The sequence below is a fragment of the Phalangium opilio genome, unplaced genomic scaffold, assembly GCF_054372755.1.
Source record: "Phalangium opilio isolate 3A_F unplaced genomic scaffold, DU_Popi_V2 ptg000031l_1, whole genome shotgun sequence".
NCBI lineage: Eukaryota > Metazoa > Arthropoda > Arachnida > Opiliones > Phalangiidae > Phalangium > Phalangium opilio.
In genome coordinates, this window is record NW_028324158.1 from 12,129,479 (window position 1) to 12,149,763 (window position 20,285).

Here is a 20,285-nt window from a genome sequence, read left to right on the forward strand (position 1 = left end):
ATCAAACTTGTAAATAGACAACGTTCTCAAATTTACACTGTTTAAAAAAACAAATTTCTTGAAGTGTGTCAAAAATGTTCCTCGTGTTATACCAAAAACTGTCAGATTTCAAGATTTGAAATTCAAAATAGTTTAAGTAGGGACTGGTTACCCTAGCGGCAAGAACTTAGAGGTAATGGTGAAAAAGGTCAAGTATTAAAGCCCATAAGGTTCCTGTTGCTTTCGTTATAGTCATCTCCTTTAGGCGTTTTTAATTACATCTAGGCTCTTTTCTTACAATTTGTCATCTTGCTTTCTTTGAGACTCCATTATTAGATAGCCTAGCCAGCTTGGTAATAAATACTGTCGCGCTCGTATAGTAAACTGCCCTTATCCTCCTTCTCCTCCTAGACTGTAGCCAAGAACCCTTTTTCTCTGGAACTTCCGGTTTTCGTGCCTTCTTATCAGCGCCAGCGAGCAGCGGGTCCCCGAGACTCGGCTTTTAAAAATATACGAGCTGCATTTTTGCCTTCAAAAAGGCCAGTACTTAGTTTGTCCGATGTGACCTCGTGAATTCTGTCGTAGCCAGTGTACTTAAGGGCCTGCAGGGAAAGTAAAACCAGGAACCCTACGAGGACAACGGAATTCGAGACGGTATGGTTGTTTATGATGTTGTGGAAGTTAGTTTCTAATCCTTTCTTCGTTGTTTTGAATGCAAGTTTTAGATTAAAATTATTTTTAATTAAGCTTACAAATTCAGGCCAATATTTCTACCCTTTTCGAGATTATAATGGAATTTTTAATGAGATATATTAATTAGGTTTATGTTTTGCTGGGCTTATTAGGTCTAATTCTAAATTAAAATAATCATCGTGGGACTTCGTATAGTTCTAATTGTGAAGAGGAAAAGCCAAAGAAGTGTTTTCAGGGTTCATTCAAACCTGGAGAACCAGAAAATTCAGGGAAAACTCAGGGAAATTTATAGTTTTTAGTAAAATTCTGGGAAATCAGGGAAATTTTGTGAGGCTTGACTAAGTTTGCCCTGAAGGGGTTGCTTAAACTAAAAATAACAAATCCCATTGTTATTCCTCCAAAAAAACCACTACTGCAGTTACTAGGTGGCCTTGCACCTGGAAATATCAGGGAAGTACATGGAAGTAAAACCTGGAAATGTCAGGGAAATTGGTTTTCCAAAAATTGGCATGGCCATGGCATGAATATGAACCCTGTAATTTTTTATTTGCGAGTTTTAAACTTATGTCTTTTATATCTTTTACAGTTGCTCCAGTACCATTAACCCTAATGGTACCCGAGTGTGTCCTCAACTTAGACCATCTCACTCTTCACCATGATTTTGTTTGCCACGGAACCCCATTTTAACTCTCAATTCCAACTGTTATCGTTCGGTTGAAACCATCGTGAAATTAGTCAACTTCTCTTTAATTTGAACCTGATCACTGGCTGTGTCGTAATGCGACTCGCTTTGGGCTTTGACTTCGTTGATTGTCTCACCTCGTACGAGTTGGGTGTAATAAAGAGGTTCACGTCGCTTGTCATAAGGTAAAATATGGCTGCCTAAACAGCTACCGGAAAATATCCAAGGGATGAGTTTACTGGATGAGCTAAGCCTTTGCGGGAATTGGGATGATGGGACGAGAGAAGGATGAAGTTTTATTTTTATTTTTTTATTATTAGTATTTTTACTGCGGCGAAGATGCGAATGACAGCTCTCTTGATAAATTCTCTCTCTAGTCAGGAGAAAGAAGGAGTAAGTTTTCTCTCTGTCTCCTTTAAGCTGCAAGATTAACTTCAGCAAAAGGGGAAAAATTGAGGAAAAGGCAGTTTAGGATTTTATTCACAATACTTTATTATTCTAAAAATAGGCCTAAATTTGAAGGGTTTCTTTCATACCTCTGTGATAGGTCTATTTCTTCCCCTTGACAATCGACGTACAGACAAACTTTTCAACCCCTTAAAAGATACATTCTTTGTACCCTCCTGATTGGTACAGTGAAATAGGCCAAAATAGACATAAATTAAAAAATTCACTAAGCCTTTATTGAATTTTAAAATTTCGCGCTCGCGCTTTTTAATAAATTTATGGCCACGTGAGGAATCTTTTAAATCATATTATTTATTAAACGGGGGGAGGGAGAGGGGGAGGAAAAGGTCGTCCGATATTTATTTAATTCGTAAAAACCAAGAGAAAATTCTTTCCATCTCGTTAGGCCTAACTGGTATTTTGGGCCCACAAGGTTTGCTAGCTCTGGATTTAGTTTTGAGCTAATTAGCGAGTCCGCGCAGGGTCGCGAGCGTTAAAACACGTAAAATATGGCTCTAATTAAAATGTTAATTCGACGGATAAATCATAAATAGGGTGAAAACCGAATTGGGGGCAAGATATAGGGGTTGAAATGTCGTTTAATGGCCCTGGTATCGCATGGACCGAGGCTTAGATAAATAGTGGTGGAAGAGAAGGGGTTTGAAGTTTAAAGTTGGGGGACCATGCAGGAACAAGTAGACCATGGTCGATCGATGACTCCGATGTATACGTTATACTGAATTCTATTGGCTCCCCTTTTCGACTATACGTGTACCTGCAGTGCAAAATCCTTGTAACTCGATTATGTTTTGAAGTTTAATCTTATTTTTGAAGATGAAACGGGGAGAATAAAGTTATACTTAAACGATAGGCATATAGAACATTTCAGAAGAGAAGGAAATCACAACAGGGGCCGGGAGGTCACGTTCTTGGGTTAGAAAGGAACTAACCTGCGTGTAGTTGCATGTCTCTCTGCAGGTATTTAATGGAATGGTGTAAGTCATACCACGGATAGATTGGTCATACGCTCCTTTAGGTTTTAACACTATTCTGACTAGAGTGGAAGGTTTTATCTTTAACGAAAATTAGCTCCTTGGGTTTGATGTAATGAAACGTTTAAGTATCCCGTCTAGTATTTTGAATTTTAGAATGGGTTATATTACGCAACAGTGAGCACCTCGAAATAAATTCCTCAACCATTAAAATTAATAAATCCTTCGAGGTTCCTCTTAATTTAAATGTCTTTGGCTTTATTGGTATTTTAATGAATTCCTATGGGGTATTTAACCTAATTAAGCAATGAATATGTTTTGGGCTTAGTTATTTTAATTAATCCCAGTGGGAAAATTTATATTTTCTTGTGGTAAGTACATCCTTCAGTTAAATTAGAATTACCGTTTGAATTATATATGGTTGGTTTTTCTTAAGATGTGTCCCTGTTGAATTCCCCTGAACGGAATACTACTTAGTAAAATAGAGAAAATTTTACTTTAAAATACGTCTATTGTAGTTAGGATATTTTAGAAATTACAGCTTCGAAAATTATGAGCCCTCTTTGTGATCTCTTTAACTTTTGAAAAGTTTTAATTTAATCAATTCCAATCTGCTTGTTTGCTCGCTCGCTTGTTGTTGTTGTCCCCGCAACGATGTTAGGAAACAATAATCATATTTAGCCAATATTTTTAACAGGTGAAACGAATCCATTTTAAATATTTAAATCGCGTATCCGCGCCGGTCATTCGTAACAGTATGCTGAGCGGAAACTGTTGTACACAGAAATCGATGCTACCCTATCATAGAAACCATTCTCTCTCTCTCTCCGTCCCACTGTTCCTAGTATATTAGGTGGTTAAAGACTGAGGAAAGCGTGTTCTTCTTTACGAGCGACCGACCCTATTCACTAATCACAAAGGCCTAACGAATATTAATGTATTAATAACGAAGCACGTGCGAATTATTAAAGCACGCGCAATTTTCAAAATTAAAAAAAGGCTTAACTAACTCTTCAAAATTAAGACGAGGCTTAACAAACTCTTCAAAATTAAGAATATAGGTTTAACGAACTCTTCAAAATTAAAGAATTGAGGCTTAACAAAATGTAAATGTTAGCTCCCGTTGTTTTGTAATTAGTCGCTGCGGGCTATGTTTATATTTGTTTTGATATCCCTAACATATGTTTTCCCCAACCATCTAATCACAGATTACTTCCCAGCATCTTCCATTTCCATGAGCGGTGAATTGATGCTTCCCGCCATAACTCCTCTCTCGGTGCAAGCCAGCGCGAAACCAGGGAACCGTTAGCTCGTAATGAACGACGACATTACATTTGAATATGGAGCGAGACTGGAAAGGGGGAATTGAGAAGTAACTAAGAAAGGGCGTATTGAAATCAACAATTATAGGAATGCTAATACGGAATCCCCTTTGTCTGTTCTCTAATCCTGAACTAAAAGGTAGGGATTAAGGAGAAACCGGAAATAAATACATTAATACCGAACCGTATCGTTACGCGTTTCTCCATATTGGTTTAGAGCAAGTGGACGGTAAGTTTAGCCCAGCCATGAGACTAACCGGGCTCTGTCAGAATTATTCCAATGGGGTTGGTTTCCTACGCCAGTTGCGAACAGCCCGCGTCTATGGAGACTTGTCCAATTTGGGACTGTTCACTCCGCTTTTGGATGTATTTATTATGCAAATTGAAAATAACCGAAAGAAATTAGACCTAGTGTCCAGGTTGATGTTAATGACGTACGCCAAGTCTTGGTTTCTTTATCTCTAGCTTGACCAATCACCGTCCTGCTTTGTTACCTTATATTATTTCATAATTTCTCTAAAAGACGAAAGTAGTCTCTAGGTGCTCTTTACTTACTGTCCGACTGAAAATACCGCAAAATCTATGATAAATTTATCAAGTTTAATCTTCTAAATCTATTCATTTTTGAAAGCATTTCCAGTGCACGTTTGCTTCGTCGTAGAATTGTAAAATGGTGGTTGCCAGCTGTAACTAATAGGTCCAGCCGCCTGTTAGGGGAGGGAAAGGGTAGGTCTTATACTTTCCATTCGCGTCTGTCCTTTCAGTCCAAATTAATGAAAGAAAAGGCGGAAACTCTGGGTTTTAAAACATGGCAAAGTTGATATTAAACCCAAACTCTATACCTTATTCTCGCTTCAAGCCTGAATAAGTGTGGTGTGAAAACCGGGTCGTTCCCTTAAGGCGTCTACTAAGAGGGGGAGGGAAGGGGGTTCGAAGTGGGACATTAAGGGGAACAAGCGACACCTATTAAATTCGGAACATTGAGTTCCTAGAATCTTGTAGCGACTCAAACTTCTAGACGAAGCTTTAACTCGATTAAAGGATCTCTAGGAAATCTACTGTCGTATAGGGTTTGTGGATAACATGGTTGAATTGTTATCAGTTTTTCTAGGACGTCACCAATACAAACAGCTTGGTGGAAATCATGATGTAGACATTTTTGTCAACGTATCTAAGCGAGTTTTGTTGGATTAATAATTTTACCTCGAGAATAATCTATCTCGTTGTCCGTTGCACCGAACACCCATAAAACCCGCATGGAGATTAACATGGGATATATGGGAGCACTGTAATTCCTAGTAGCTGTATGCATTCCTGGTGAGGTATATTTTAAATAGGGTTATGACAAAACACGGGATATCCAAAACACAGCTTTTTCTCTGTAGTTGAACCATATTTTCCACTAACCATGACACTTTAGCTTCCTAGACTACCGATTACTCCTACCACCACCACCTCCACCTACTGGTTCACTTAAACACTCGATATTAAATACGTCTCGTTAAACTCTTCAATTCCCGTTCGGCAATTAAACTCAGCCTGTCTGTGCATGTCCAACAACCATTTCAAGTTAGTTACTATAGGCTGGGAAGATCCAATTTAAATAATTGCCTAGACCTACAGTTAACACCTTATAAATTAGATTTCGTCCTGATTTGAAAGATATATGTCATGTAATAAAATTTAGCCTAACATCAAATTAACAGACCGTTTCTATAGAAGAAATGTTTAAATTGCTCGAAAGAATAACGAAACTGTTAGGGCTAACTTCTTCAAAAAATTGGTCCAGGGTTATGTCATGTCACCCAAGAACCGTAGATATTTAGTCCTTGCTCCTTATAAAGCCTTAGACTATAGAGAAAGCTTTAGAAACACAAAAAAGGAAAGAGTCCAAAGCTTTTTAAGTAAAGCGCAAACAATGGAATCACTTTGTTGTTTAAGTTTAATACATCGTATCACCACCAACCAGCCCCAGTACATGCTTGGAAAACTAGGGCCTTGTAGAAACTTTTTGCCGCTTGAGAACCTCTCGAATCCACTCGCCGCTAATAACAAGGCGCCCTTGTTTATTAGATGACATGGTTAAGCAAAAAATAGCTGAGTAAGCATGCACCCGAGTTGTTAAATCTAATAGACAAGAAGGTAATCCGACCCATGACATAATGCAAGAGACTCTTGGACATCACTTTCATAAATACAGTTTTCAGTTCACAACCTTTCCATCTAATTACCAAGGTAACCAAGGACTTGAAAAATACTTTAGTAAAGACTTAAAGTACATGTACGCGTAGCTAAGAAACAATGTGTCAACCGATGGTGTTAAAAAAAAAGTGCCACTCTAGGTTACGGTGAAGGACGTCCATTATCTAAATGAAAGTATTGCCGCCGAGTCTTAGCTCGACTATTATCTAGAATAACGGCACCCTTACTTATTCGGTAATACTTTTTAATAATGACAAAGGCTTAGGTTTGCTAATACTATAGCTTTATATGGATGACTGTGCTATCAAATTTAAGAGGAAGAGTTCTTTGTTTCGACGCGAGGTCAGTTCTCTCGTGTTTGCGGGGAAGGTTGCATGGGGGGGGGGAAGAGAGAAGGTCCTTGGGGACAAAATAGCTGACCACTCGCTCTTTCCTTGATCTGTCCCATTCTTTATTGGTTGGGTTCTATTGTCCGAATGGTCTTAATTCATTTAGAAGGCCGCCTGTTGTCCTTTTTTTTCTCCAAACTATAGAGTTTCCCCCCTCATTGTCTCGCGCGGGCTTTGACCGTCCAGACGACATTAAGCTTAAATAATATAAATTAAATAATACAAAGTGCTTTTTTCACGCCAGAATTAATGGTATACTTGGTAAAGTGAGTTAAGTAATCGATTGGCATTTTAAACTTAATGGAATGATGGCCGTAATAATTTATGGTTACATTCTCTTTGTTTTCAAGCTATGATTAGTAGAAGCTGGACAAAATAGAAGCGACACAGGGAATCTTTCTCCACTTTGTAGAGATTAAACTTAATTTGAGATTAGGATTAGTATACTTTAGTATAAGAAACTTGGTTTATATTGATGCCCCAATATAAACATTCCCTATGTCGCTTCTACTTTATTCTGGTAGTAACGTACTACTGAGCTTAGGACCAATCATCGTGCCCCACTGTGTAGGGATTTAACTTAATTTGAGATGAGGATGAGTATACTTTAGTTTAAGAAACTTAGGTTATATTGATGCCAAGAGTCATGACCCCAATATAAACATTCCCTATGTCGCTTCTACGTTAATTTTCTGACCATTAGTTTACTTCAATTTAACTAACTTCTGTCCATATTTAACTACTGTTTTTTCCAATGCCAACAGTACGCACTTAATTTTTTCCAACTGAAGTATTTTGTATTATTACAGAAAATAAGGCTTGGTGGAATTCTTTTTATTGCCTGAAAAAAAAAACTCGGAATAAGAAAAAAAAAGGCACTATTTTTAGCTTTTTTCGGGTCATTTTTATACGGTAGCGCCTTGGCAATTTGTGGTAAGGACCCATGCAGAACTATGGACAGAAAAAAGGAAAGCTTCTATGCTAGTATCCCAAAGTATGGTAAAAGAAAGAAAGAGGTTTCAAAGAAAAAAGGCTCCTTAAATACGCGAATCTCAATTTCTGCGCGCCGCATTCTGCCTCCGCTGTCCAATCACTCATCCTCTTGAAGCTCCACGAGCTCCCAAAAACCCAATCTTCGCGTTGGACTTCTCCCGTCCGTGGTGGTTCTACCCGACCCTAGTCTTAGCTTTCCCGCAAATAAGCCATAAAATTGGGCGAGAGGGAAGAAAGCCATGCAGGATCTAACCAAAGTGGCTATTTTCTTCTCGCTCTGATGATGGAATAAAGGAAAAAGTTAGCTCGACGTTTTGTATCATTTTATCCCATTTTCCCCCTTTTCCCGTTTTCCCTTCTCCTATCCTTCATGGTATGAACTGAAGTTCATTCCGGGATGAGTGAAGTAGAGAGAGAAAAAAAGTGGAGTGCAAGTTTGAGGTTTGCGATGTTTTGGTTAATATCTCGCGTTCTGTTTGAGGTAGGCCCACGTTCTTGGTACCATTAGAAAGAGGATAATTTAGTCTATCATATCCTAATGGATTTTTGTTATTAACACTTAAGTTTCCTAAATTATGGTGTCCCAAAGTTAAAGAAAAAAATTTTAATTTAAGAAAATTGTTTCAGTCTAAAATTCTGATTAATATTTTGAACAGAAACTACTTCAGTCTATGCGCTTCTATTAAGAGACAAATATCCTTGCGTAACTTTGACGTTTTGTTATATTACAACTATTTTTTGCGTTGTTTATTTTTTTGTTGACGAAAATCAAGTCAGTCTTACCTACGACCAGACCAAAAGGCTGAATGAAACCTTACAATACTTTGCAAATAATCTTAGGTGACATTTAATACCAATATAGAGTATCTGAAAGTTTATCACTTTTGGGGTTTGTGGGTATTTTACCATATTTTTGATCGATCTTTGTCGGTTATGACCTTTTACCGGGGTCACGGGTAATATTTTTTTTTTCACGTTGGGGGTCATTTTGTAATACTTTCCCCTCTAGTATTTTTTTCTGTTCTGCTCCCTTGTGTTTTGATAGTCAAAAATAATCTTAACGAAGATGATGATGATGGTATATAAAAAGAGTCTAGTGTCACGTGGTGGTCGAGGAGTTACGTGTTTGGGGCGCCTGAAGGACGAGCCACTCTTGGGTCACTTTTTTCCTAACCCTTTTTTTTCAGTTTCTTCGAGGGAGCATCGCATTATGACGTGGTTTTCTATCATCCTTTATTTCGTATATTCAAGAAAAAGGTTTCGACAAGGTACTTTTTTGGCACTAAGAAAACCTAACCAGCATAGTACCATAAGTTTATAAGACATGTTCCATAAGTATGACACTACATATACTTCTTAATGCTAGAGACCTACAGCTCGAGATAACTAGTTCGAGAACGACAAGCGAGAATTGATTACACGCAATTTTGCAGTCCATCTCCCTATTTAGTCTGTATAAGGCCTTTAACAGCCTCTCACTAGGCGTTATTTCACATACGTCACTTCATGGCAAGCTCTCAGTAATCAGTGACAGACTTATGGAACATGAAGTTCTGATAGTAAGTCATTTCTGCGACACTAGCATATACAGTGAGCTTAGACATCCCCAAAAGGGTTTATTTTTGAATGACAATTTTATCGAATATTGTAAATTCTAGCGTCTTGAGATGAAGTCAAAAGTCTAATCAAAAATGAAGCGAGAGAAATTCCATTAAGATACTGACGTTATGGGGAAAGACCTCTTTCACTCTCTTACCCGCTCTTTCTTAAGTGCAAGTGTACATAGTGAATAGCATCACGTGTTAATTCAGAGTGATGTTTACGGTTTAATAATCTAAATGGATGGGGTTTCCCTAGGCTTGGACTATATCAGATAACAGTCAGTCTCTTTTCATAAGCGATTAGAGAAGGGCCTCGCTCCATTAAAATTCCGACTTCTAGGATACGGCTAGTCAGAGACAGAGAGAGTGGGATATGGTTCTTCAATCTGTTAGAAGCAAATCTCCTTTCTCTGCTCGTTAATATCAATTAACAAAATGTCTTAAAGGAACACTTTATCATTGGTTGTCGGTGTCAAGGACAATACTACGTCGTAAGTGACACATTTCAACTGTTCTCGACAATCAGAAGATAATTATATCGAAGTTAGTTTCAATGTATGGAACAGTTCCAAGGCTTTTCATGCACCATTATTCGTGTATATTTGTACGAAGCCTTGGAATCACTAAATGGTTGAATAAGAGGTGCTTGCAAAGTGCCGCGCAATCTCAAGCGAGAGCCAGCGGTTTTTGTAACTTCTAATTATCTACTTCTGTCGATACAGCTATTAGACACGTGCGAGTCTCGTGCGTGCTGCTGTCAAATGTGTCCTTACCATCTTTCCAATAGGCCATTATGATAGAAAACTTACGCGATTTCGCGTTTGCCTTACGCAAGCCTTGACACAAAGTCAAAGCTGCAATTCTTAACTTTTTTTAAAAGGACAGAAGTTTTGACCATAAGAAAATGTTTTTGGCAACACCGTTAGTAGGTAACATTGATTTTTGAAAGCCTTACTGTAGGCGTACGACCCCTAGCTAGTCCTGAACTTCTGGACATTTTTCTTTTTCATTTCTGATCTGAACCATTTTTTTCACGAGCCGTTAGAATCGTAATGATTCTTTAGGTCTACGACTACAACGGACACAAAGAATTTTTTTGTCCCTCGATTCTAGGGCTGGTTTCCAGAGATTTCTTTTTTTTAGGGGTCCCTTGCCGTGTTTCACTGCTCAAGTGGTCAGGGTTAACCTTGTCACAAGAATTTTTTAGGTTTTCAACCCAAAATCCATGACACGAATCTATGGCAGTTTGCTTGAAGACCAAAGGAAAGCAGAGAAACGTAGCTGGCCAACGGAGCCCCAAAAACTACCAACCTCGAATTCCTCAAAAACATACCAAATATCATGGGCTCAAAGAAGCAAGAACTTGGAGCACACTTTGGAGCGGTTAATCCGGACCACTTTAGGACGACCTTTTCAAGCCATAAAACCTCGTAAGAAATGAAGGGAAAATGTTGGTAAGCTCGAAAGTTGTGGGTCAGAAAAGGAAAATGTTATGTGAGGGTGTCGCTTCGACCATTAGGTTTAACCCTAACCTCCCCTTCTCCCGCAAAAATTCTTTACGACCTTTCAACCCTTTCTTTGGGTCGTTATTGTTATATTCGTGTTGGGAAGCGACATTTCAAAAACTGAAGGGTCACGGAACAGATTGCTAGACCCAAAAAAGACCCAATCTGTTATTTTTTACGACTCCTCGGGTGCCAAAACAGGAACGAATGAGACCTTTGAGACTTTCCCCTCGCGTGGTTGTGTAAGAGTTAGATACCATCATTTATGTAACCACCTACTTCAACTCGAAATCATACCATAATCCAAAGCGGGGGAACCAAGTTAAACCCAATTACCTAAAACCTAACTTATCCTGTAGTATAATCTCCAGACGGAAAAACGTATTTTAATATTTTTCAACGTTAGACGTTACTGAAGACATAGGCAGGAATTGCCTTTTTGGATTGTATACAGGTATGTCAGTCTTGCCCCCTTTCCTTATAGTACAGGCTTAAGTATATATATGGTTTTATCTTGGATGAGACTGTAACATCTCATCCAAGGTTTTATAGATCAAATATGTATGTTGGATTATGTCACGTTCCCTCGTAAATACGCCCAATAACAGAACAGCGCGGGAAAGAGATTGACGTAACTTAATAATAAAGAAGGGAACGGGGCCCTAACGCAGTGACGTAAATTGTCTGTTTTCGTTTTGGGAACCAACGTCCACCGATTTCCCCCGAAATAAAAAATAATTCGCTTTATTTTTTTTATATTACCATTTACATGGAGTAATTTTACGGGAGTGGAAGTGAAAATTACCTTGAAATAACGTTACAGTGAAGCTAAGTCTCCTGAAATATTACTCCATGGTGGGATCATCTTTTTTGTGGCTCTTATGATTCAATTAGCCTTATTCCTGATCAGCGCCATCTACCCATAGCGGTGACTTTGAGAACTACTGTAAGCGGCAAGCCAATCAGATGTCGCTAAAATCTGGTGACGTCATTTTTGGTAAGACCCGAGAGTGCCAGTCAGTGACGTCACCAGATTTTAGCGACATCTGATTGGCTTGCCGCTTACAGTAGTTCTCAAAGTCGCCGCTATGGGTAGGTGGCGCTGATAAGGAATAAGGCTAATTGGGGAAAGGGGGGGGGGATTATTTAACGTAACGTGTTAATTTTAATTGGGATTTTTTTTTTGTCAACGTGCATAGTTAGGCTTAGCGTTCAGAAAGAAATAGGCTTGGATCAAATTTGAGGTTTGTAAGTATTGATTTTGTCAATCAATGAAATATCATGACAAAATTAATTCTTTTAGCTTAAATAATAAATAATAAATAAGTACACACTTTAAATCTAATTATATCATCATATTTATTATCGTTTTTAATTACAACATATATTTCTTTCGAAATTTATCTAAACAAAGAAAATCTTTTTCCGTCTCCTTTGGTCATTCCTCCATTAATTAATCCGTGAGCTATTTCATCTTTTCCCGGTAAAGATCCCAATTCTCCTAAAGCAGCTAGAGAATGTTTACTTCTTAACATTCTATGAGCCACTCTATGTAGATCTTGCTCATTAATTTTATCTACAAAATTAATTAAAATTAAATTTGTCATGGGGGGGGGGGGAAGAGAGAAAACATTAATTAAATCAATCAATCAATCAATTAATACTAACCAATCTCATTGATAAAATATTCCGGTGGTTTCCTTTCCCCTGTAGCTAAAACTTGTCTTCCGATATCCTCAAAAACAATAGGCCTTGATTCTAAATTCATTAGAAGCATTGATTGGAGTTGTTTTTTGGCTCTATTTAATTCAGACTGAAATTTAAAATTGTTTAATTAAATTAATTAACTAATTTTCAATTAGCAATTAATATTTTACGAGTGAAATTCTTCCGGTCATATTAGTAAACTCTTTAACAACAACTTCCATTGTATCTCTAAGCTGAGAAGGGTGAGCGCTTGCGTGAATGCAAAACACCCCCGAATCATTATAAGCGTGATTATAAGCTGTAGCATTATACATCCAATGGAACCTTTAAATTAAATTAAACTTAATATTTAATCTAATTAGCCTTATTCCTGATCAGCGCCATCTACCCATAGCGGTGACTTTGAGAACTACTGTAATCCGCAAGCCAATCAGATGTCGCTAAAATCTGGTGACGTCATTTTTGGTAAGACCCGAGAGTGCCAGTCAGTGACGTCACCAGATTTTAGCGACTTCTGATTGGCTTGCCGCTTACAGTAGTTCTCAAAGTCGCCGCTATGGGTAGGTGGCGCTGATCAGGAATAAGACCGCTAATTAAAGTAATTATTATTGTTTTAGGCACTTTTATACCTATTTAAAACATTGGTGTAAAGTCTGGTATACATCCCTTTACCAGGACCACCTGCCGAGAAGGAACCACCTCCTCCCATCATCATATTAAGAACGCAGAAGGCAATAAAGTCCGGATCTTGATGCGAACAACTCTCAAGCCCTAAAACAATGTGAGCCAATTCCGGGATTGGTGTCGGACCCAAACTAACGTTGGAAAGATCCTTCAAAATCTACAAAGAATGGAATTGGAATTAAATGAAAAGTAAGTCGAAGGTTTTACTTCAAATTATGGCTATGCCCTTCCTTTTACCTTAACTTCACCACCTGTATACTGAGCCGCAGAATTATCAGTGTCCGTATTAGAATTTAACAAGATAGATTTATCTTCTTCCCATATGGCTTTTTTATCAACAAAATACTTTTCCGTTAAATCTACTAGTTTCTCGTGTTCGACTCCAACTCCGGCTACTACCATTCTTTTAGGGGTATAATAGTTTTTTAAGTAATTAAATAGCATTTTGCTATCGATAACTGATGTATTTTCTGCCGGGCATATTTTGGGTAAGCCTAGAGTGTTCTGGTAATAAGCAGCCGCGTGAATCATTTCAAATAAGACTGGTTCTTGCTCGGGTCTCATTTCTAAGTCCTCTAATTCAAAAAGAATTGTTTGACGGGCTATTTCAACCTAAGAGAGGATTTAAATATTATTTTAAACACTTTAAATTACAATTAAGATATCTTCATACTTCATCAGGGGTAAATTTAGGTCTTAAAATGACGTCAGACAATAAATGAATGACTTTATCTAAACCCCTGGTATCTAAAGACGCAGCGTAGATCATAGTATCGCTAAAATGCAAACAAAATTAGTTCTAAATGAGTTAATTAAAATTAATTTAATAATAATAACATACCGTGAACCCTGACAGTCACATATTCCTCCATGTTTTTCTAATTCATGGAGAATTTCATCTTTAGACTTGTAAGATGATGTAGACTTTTAAAGAAACATAGTTTAGTAAATAATATATACGATAAACATCATTTAAAATTACCCCAAATGCTAATTTTTCAAGGAAATGAGATATACCACTTGGATAAGCAACTTCGTATCTCGAACCAGAGTCAATAACAACCCCGACAGTTGAAAATTGTCCAAATTTATTTTGAGAAGCGACTCTCAAGCCATTTGGGAGTGTTGTCACTTTAGTTTCAGATTGTTGCGTGGTTACTTTAGCATATACTGGAGGTGCCAAATTTGGTAGCGGTTCAGTTAAGGGTACGTTAATCAGGTCAGATTGGGAAGTATTTGTGCTTCGGCATCTTTTGAAGTTAATTAATTGTTTATTACACGATCTGTCAACAAAAATTAAATTGGAAAATCTAAGATGTCTGATGGAAAGCATTATAATCTGATGAAATACGCTAAGCCTTGGCAATTTTCAATAAGTTTAAGAATTGCTCATCAGTTTAAAAGAGTTATAGTATTTATTATGGATGGATATTTTGGGTCATCACTTTATATCATTAAGGTCTAATTAAATCAAAAATTAAGCTTTTAATTACCTTTTAAGTAGGCCTTTAAATGTGATGAAATTAACCTTGCCGGACGCCATAGTCACAGTCGCACAGCGGGGTTTTTTCTGCTAGTCGCGTCTGATTGGCTGTCCAACCCCCTATGTTTACATTTCGCTAGTAGCGCTTGCCGGACGCCATACTCACAGTCGCACAGCGGGGTTTTTTCTGCAAGTCGCGTCTGATTGGCTGTCCAACCCCCTATGTTTACATTTCGCTAGTAGCGCGTTCCGGAATATACCGACATTTTCGGTTCTATTGATAGTTCTATAATGTTTAACACTCTGAATGCACTGCTAGCAGTAGACGACAAAATGGCGCGTTCTGTTCCATCGTGGTAACGTTAAACCGGTTTATCGAAATTGTTAAAGCGTGATTAACAAAGTTATAGCGAGAGAAAATATTTTCTCTTGGTTATAGGTAGTCATTAATTAATTGAAATTAACGAAAATGAGTTCGAATAAAAACGCGAAACACCAAGCACCGACTGTGGCTCAAATTCAGTCCGATGCAATAACCCAATTAGCCACTCAATATTGGGCACCACATAGCAAAAACCAATGGTTGGACTTCGATGCATCGGTTATTGACAAAGTTTACGAAAATGAAATTTTGGGTTCCAACTATTCGGTTAAAAGAATCATGATGTTGGAATTCAGTCAATATTTAGAGAACTATTTATGGCCCAATTATAACCCGGAGAGTGCAAACGCGGCCCATGTTCTGTCAATCATTATAATGATCAATGAAAAATTTCGTGAACGTGTTGAAGCGTGGGACGCCTTTAAGAAAAAACCGGAACACTTTCCGGCGTTGTTCCATCAAGTATTGAAATACGTTTTGAAAGATGAAAACCCCCTAAAAATCAAGGAACAGAAAGCTTTGTTAGTTTTTCTGATTCATAGTTTCAACAGCATAGAAGTTGATCTTATCAGAGAGCAGATACAAAAATTAGTATCTTTACCAATTTGGATATGTTTAATACCTGAAAGACGGGAACTTGAGTTTAAACGCGTACCCAAGCTGAAAAAATTCTGGAATGCAATTCAAAAGAAAGATAAGAAGCTAACTGATGAAGAAAGACAGAGAGTTACATTTGAACGAAGATTTTTGCCATGTCTAATTGAGAAGTTCTTTGAAATATTGGAATCAATACCTGGTAAAGATAAATCACCCGTTTTGGATGTAAGAGAATGGGAGAAGATTCACTACGCTGAAAGACTGATTGAACTCATGATTGATTTGGAAGCGTTATTGCCAACAAGACGTTTTTTCAATGTAATTCTTGATGGATGTCATTTCGTCGTTAGATGCAAATTATCGGACTTGTACAAACGAGATGAAGGAAAACTCTTCAGTCAATTACTGGAAATGTTGAAGTTTTACACCCTATTTGAAATCAATGACCAAACTGGGGAAGCCCTTACCGAAAAGGATACAATGCAGATGCATTACGACAGCATTACCGCCCTTCAAAAAGCCGCGTTTAAGAAATTCCCTGGACTTAGAAGATTTGCCCTGACTAATGTAGCGAGTGTGGACACAAGAGAAAGCCTAGTCAAACATTTTGGGTCATTGGAGCAACAAACACTTCAAGAAATTGCCGCATTCTTAGCACTTCTACCACCACCAGAGAAGACTGAAGATGACTTATTCCCCGTTTCATTGCTCCTTGAAATTTTGGTATCGAGACACGAACGAAGACCATCACAACTCGAAGCCCTGAATGAAATGCCGCTTTACCCCACGGAAGCAATTGTTTGGGATGAAAACATTGTGCCATCTGAATATTTCACTGGAGAAGGCTGCTTAGCCTTGCCAAAACTCAACCTTCAATTTTTGACATTACACGACTACCTGTTGAGAAACTTTCATCTGTTTCGTTTGGAATCAACATACGAAATACGTCAAGATATTCAAGACTCTGTTAGTCGTTTAAAGCCATGGAAAGGAGAGGAAAGCGGCGTCATGTTTGGAGGTTGGGCTCGAATGGCCCAACCAATTACTGCTTTTGCTGTAGTTGAAATTGGTAAACCCAATATTGGAGAGAAACAACCGTCAAGAGTGAAAGCTGATATCACCATCAACCTGAATGTTCGTCGGGAAGTGAAAGCCGAATGGGAGAATTTGCGTAAACACGATGTTTGTTTCTTGATATCAGTTCGGCCATCTTGTCCTCCTGGTACGCCTTATCGCTACAGAGAACCGTTTATTCCTCAAGTCGGATTAACGTACGTCAGAGGTTGCGAGATCGAGGGCATGTTGGACCAAAGTGGAAAAGTAATTGAAGAAGGACCCGAACCTAAACCTGAGCTTATTGGAGATAATAGGACATTTAGGGTACTGTTGGACTGCAACCAGTACCGCCTGGATCTAGAAAAGGCTAATATAATAGCGTCTCAAGGAGGGGAAGACGTCTACGACTCATTCAACATCTTGATGAGAAGAAAACCCAAGGAAAATAACTTCAAAGCCGTTTTAGAAACCATTCGCGACTTGATGAACACGGAATGTGTGGTACCTGATTGGCTACACGACATCATCCTTGGATATGGCGATCCAAGTGCTGCAAATTACACTAAACTACCAAACCAGATCAAAACTTTGGACTTTAACGATACCTTCTTAAGCGTCGATCACTTAATGAACAGTTTTCCCAATTCCGACCTCGAAATACAAAAATCAGAAGGTAAAGAAGTCATCCCGCCATTCAAGCTAACATTCGTACCATCAACTGAACCAGAGCGAGTTAAGGAACGAATTCTGGTTAAACCTCACCAGCTACCAAGTCGAGGACCATATCCTTACGAGCAACCTAAAAGGAATAGCGTCATGTTCACCCCTACGCAAGTCGAAGCCATTAGATCCGGGATGAACCTTGGTCTCACGATGGTTGTGGGTCCTCCGGGTACAGGGAAAACTGACGTCGCCGTCCAAATTATCTCAAACTTGTACCATAACTTCCCCGAGCAACGTACTCTGATTGTCACTCACTCGAATCAAGCTTTGAACCAACTCTTTGAGAAAATTATGGCCCTGGACATTGACGAGAGGCATCTGTTACGTTTGGGACACGGTGAAGAATCCTTGGAGACCGAAAAAGACTTTAGCCGATATGGCAGAGTTAATTACGTCCTAGCTAAAAGACTTCAACTTCTGAACGAAGTTAGACGCTTACAGAACAGTCTCAATGTACCCGGTGATGTCTCTTACACTTGCGAGACAGCTGGACACTTCTATCTTTATCAAGTATTCTCAAGATGGGAGGAATTCCTGAGCAAAGTGAAACCAAATAAAGGCAAGAAGCAAACCGTAGAACCAAAAGTCATTGAAGAAGAGTTTCCATTTAACAAATTCTTCGAGAACGCTCCGCAACCTGTCTTCAAGGCCAATTCCTACAAGGAAGACATGGAGATTGCCGAAGGTTGCTTCAGATACATCAAAAATATTTTCACGCAACTTGAAGAGTTCCGAGCCTTTGAATTGTTAAGGAGTGGCTTAGACAGGTCCCGATACCTGCTGGTTAAGGAAGCGAAGATTATAGCCATGACGTGTACTCACGCTGCCCTGAAGAGGCGGGAACTGGTTGAGCTTGGTTTCAAGTACGACAATATTCTAATGGAGGAATCAGCTCAGATTCTCGAAATTGAAACCTTCATACCATTACTCCTCCAAAACCCGCAAGATGGTTATAATCGATTGAAGAGATGGATTATGATTGGTGATCACCATCAGTTACCTCCAGTCATCAAGAATATGGCTTTCCAAAAGTACAGTAACATGGAACAGTCCCTTTTCACTCGTTTTGTCCGACTGGGTGTTCCCACTGTCGAACTCGACGCCCAAGGACGATCCAGACCAAGTATTTGCAAACTTTACAACTGGAGGTACAATAACCTTGGCGATTTACCTCACGTCTTGGACTGGCCGGAGTACAAGGCCGCCAATCCTGGCTTCCAATTCGATTACCAATTAATCCAGGTTGAGGATTATAACGGCATTGGCGAATCCGAACCTAATCCGTACTTCTACCAGAATCTCGCTGAAGCAGAATTCGTAGTTGGAACCTTCATGTACATGCGACTTCTGGGATACCCCGCTGAGAAAATATCCATCTTGACGACGTATAACGGTCAGAAACATCTAATTCGAGACGTCATCAATAAAAGATGCGCGGAAAATCCTCTCGTGGGACGACCTCATAAGATTACGACCGTTGACAAATACCAAGGACAGCAGAACGATTATATCTTGCTGTCCTTAGTTCGAACCAAGGCTGTTGGACATTTACGGGACGTGAGACGTCTCGTTGTAGCCATGTCTCGTGCCCGATTGGGCTTGTACGTCTTTGCTCGCGTGTCTTTGTTCAAGAACTGTTTCGAACTGGCTAACACTTTCAAAATCTTGATGCAACGACCCTTGCAACTTCAATTGCTACCTTACGAATCGTTCCAGGATTGTAGTCGATTGAACGACCAAGTAGTCGAAACTAGCACTAGTTCCGTTATTAGAGACATGCCTCAGATGATGAACTTCGTTTACGAGTTGTACAACAAGAAAGTTGAACTCTTGAAGGCCCATATTCAAGCTACGAAATCAATTCCCGACCCAAATGCTCCTGTACCCGAACCCGAACCAATGAATCAAGATGATGGCGAAGATAAAAAAGATTCCAGTGAAGATGAACAAGACGATGAATTGGCGGAATTAGCCATACCAATTGAAGAAGGCTCCATTTGGAGTGATGAAGATTGAAAATTTATTTGAGTAAAATTTTGTGTTAATTTTGATTTTATAAAAATAAATTTTTTAAAAAATATTGTATTTGTAATCGATTTAAGGCATATTAAGTACACAGCCAGCCGACCGGGTTCACTTTAATACCCTTGAAAATTTTAGGCAGTTCCGAAGGGTACAATATGTTAGAAATTGAGAAGCATGCACCGGTGTATTGAGGGTAAAGTTTTCTACAGGGGCCCATTGAAAATACATTAATTTTAAAACCCCTGTAAGTTGGCTACAACAACTTTCCGTTTAAACAGAAAAATACATATTTATTATTAAATATGCATAAAATTATTATTATATATTATTATTATTATATAAATAACGTGAGAAAAAGTGTGGAAAATCTACTTTTCCCAGGGATTTCAACATTTAAATTACAGAATTAGCTTTTTCATTTGATTTATATCTTGACTCCATCCGGAAGCCGGGGAGCAAAAAAAAAAAAGATACCGGAAGTAAGCAGCGACTCTTCTTCCGGTCTTCTTCGCTTGTATCCCGAAAGTTAACCTTCTAAATTTGATAATAATCCCTTAGAACTCCCGCTGGGACTAAAGCGGGGACTATAAAATGTAAACAACGGGATTTTATAAAAGTTTTTCACGTACTCCCCCGCCCGCTATTGCGATTTTACCCCTGTCATTGTCCAGACTCCAAGGCCTAAAGCTAAGCCTAAAGTCTCTCTACGGAAAGGCGGGAAAGCCTAGAGAGAGAGGGGTTATGCTATGGGGACTAAACACCGGAAAATGCCACAGAGGCTTAAAACGACGCGTGCTCAGTGGAGGCAAAAAGGGGGGTTGGG

At 38.7% G+C, this 20,285-nt stretch overlaps 3 protein-coding genes and 1 long non-coding RNA gene across 4 annotated transcripts in view; 3 read left to right on the forward strand and 1 right to left on the reverse strand.

Annotated features, from left to right (window-relative positions):
- Positions 1–1,407: 1,407 nt before the first annotated feature.
- LOC149690664 (uncharacterized) lies at positions 1,408–7,721 on the forward strand. Its single transcript, XR_016383777.1, has 3 exons — positions 1,408–1,539; positions 1,675–1,747; positions 4,002–7,721. It is a non-coding gene; the product is annotated as an uncharacterized LOC149690664 (long non-coding RNA).
- Positions 7,722–12,145: 4,424 nt separating this feature from the next.
- LOC149690665 (mitochondrial-processing peptidase subunit alpha) lies at positions 12,146–14,830 on the reverse strand. Its single transcript, XM_089870240.1, has 9 exons — positions 14,690–14,830; positions 14,179–14,479; positions 14,038–14,120; positions 13,870–13,972; positions 13,434–13,808; positions 13,142–13,353; positions 12,683–12,836; positions 12,474–12,618; positions 12,146–12,381 (listed from the first exon to the last, which is right to left on the reverse strand). The coding sequence occupies exons 1-9, from the start codon at positions 14,737–14,739 to the stop codon at positions 12,206–12,208; spliced, it is 1,599 nt and encodes a 532-aa protein (XP_089726366.1). The 5' UTR covers positions 14,740–14,830; the 3' UTR covers positions 12,146–12,205.
- The window catches only part of LOC149690666 (LIM homeobox transcription factor 1-beta-like), a 28,275-nt gene continuing 21,233 nt past the window's right edge, over positions 13,244–20,285 (forward strand). The window contains exon 1 of the mRNA XM_089870242.1: positions 13,244–13,385. The gene's annotated coding sequence lies outside the window, so the exon portion shown is untranslated. The remainder of the gene's footprint in view (positions 13,386–20,285) is intronic.
- LOC149690667 (RNA helicase aquarius) lies at positions 14,992–19,517 on the forward strand. Its single transcript, XM_089870239.1, has one exon. The coding sequence runs from the start codon at positions 15,149–15,151 to the stop codon at positions 19,451–19,453; it is 4,305 nt and encodes a 1,434-aa protein (XP_089726365.1). The 5' UTR covers positions 14,992–15,148; the 3' UTR covers positions 19,454–19,517.

Excerpts from the sequence above, each read along its gene's own strand:
- LOC149690667 (XM_089870239.1), top strand. The coding sequence starts at position 15,149 with ATGAGTTCGAATAAAAACGCGAAACACCAAGCACCGACTGTGGCTCAA.
- LOC149690665 (XM_089870240.1), bottom strand. The coding sequence starts at position 14,739 with ATGGCGTCCGGCAAGGTTAATTTCATCACATTTAAAGGCCTACTTAAA. Across the intron at positions 14,480-14,689 it reads TTTAAAGGCCTACTTAAAAG|ATCGTGTAATAAACAATTAA; the intron begins GTAATTAAAAGC and ends TTTTGTTGACAG. Across the intron at positions 12,619-12,682 it reads TGACCGGAAGAATTTCACTC|TCTGAATTAAATAGAGCCAA; the intron begins GTAAAATATTAA and ends TTTAAATTTCAG.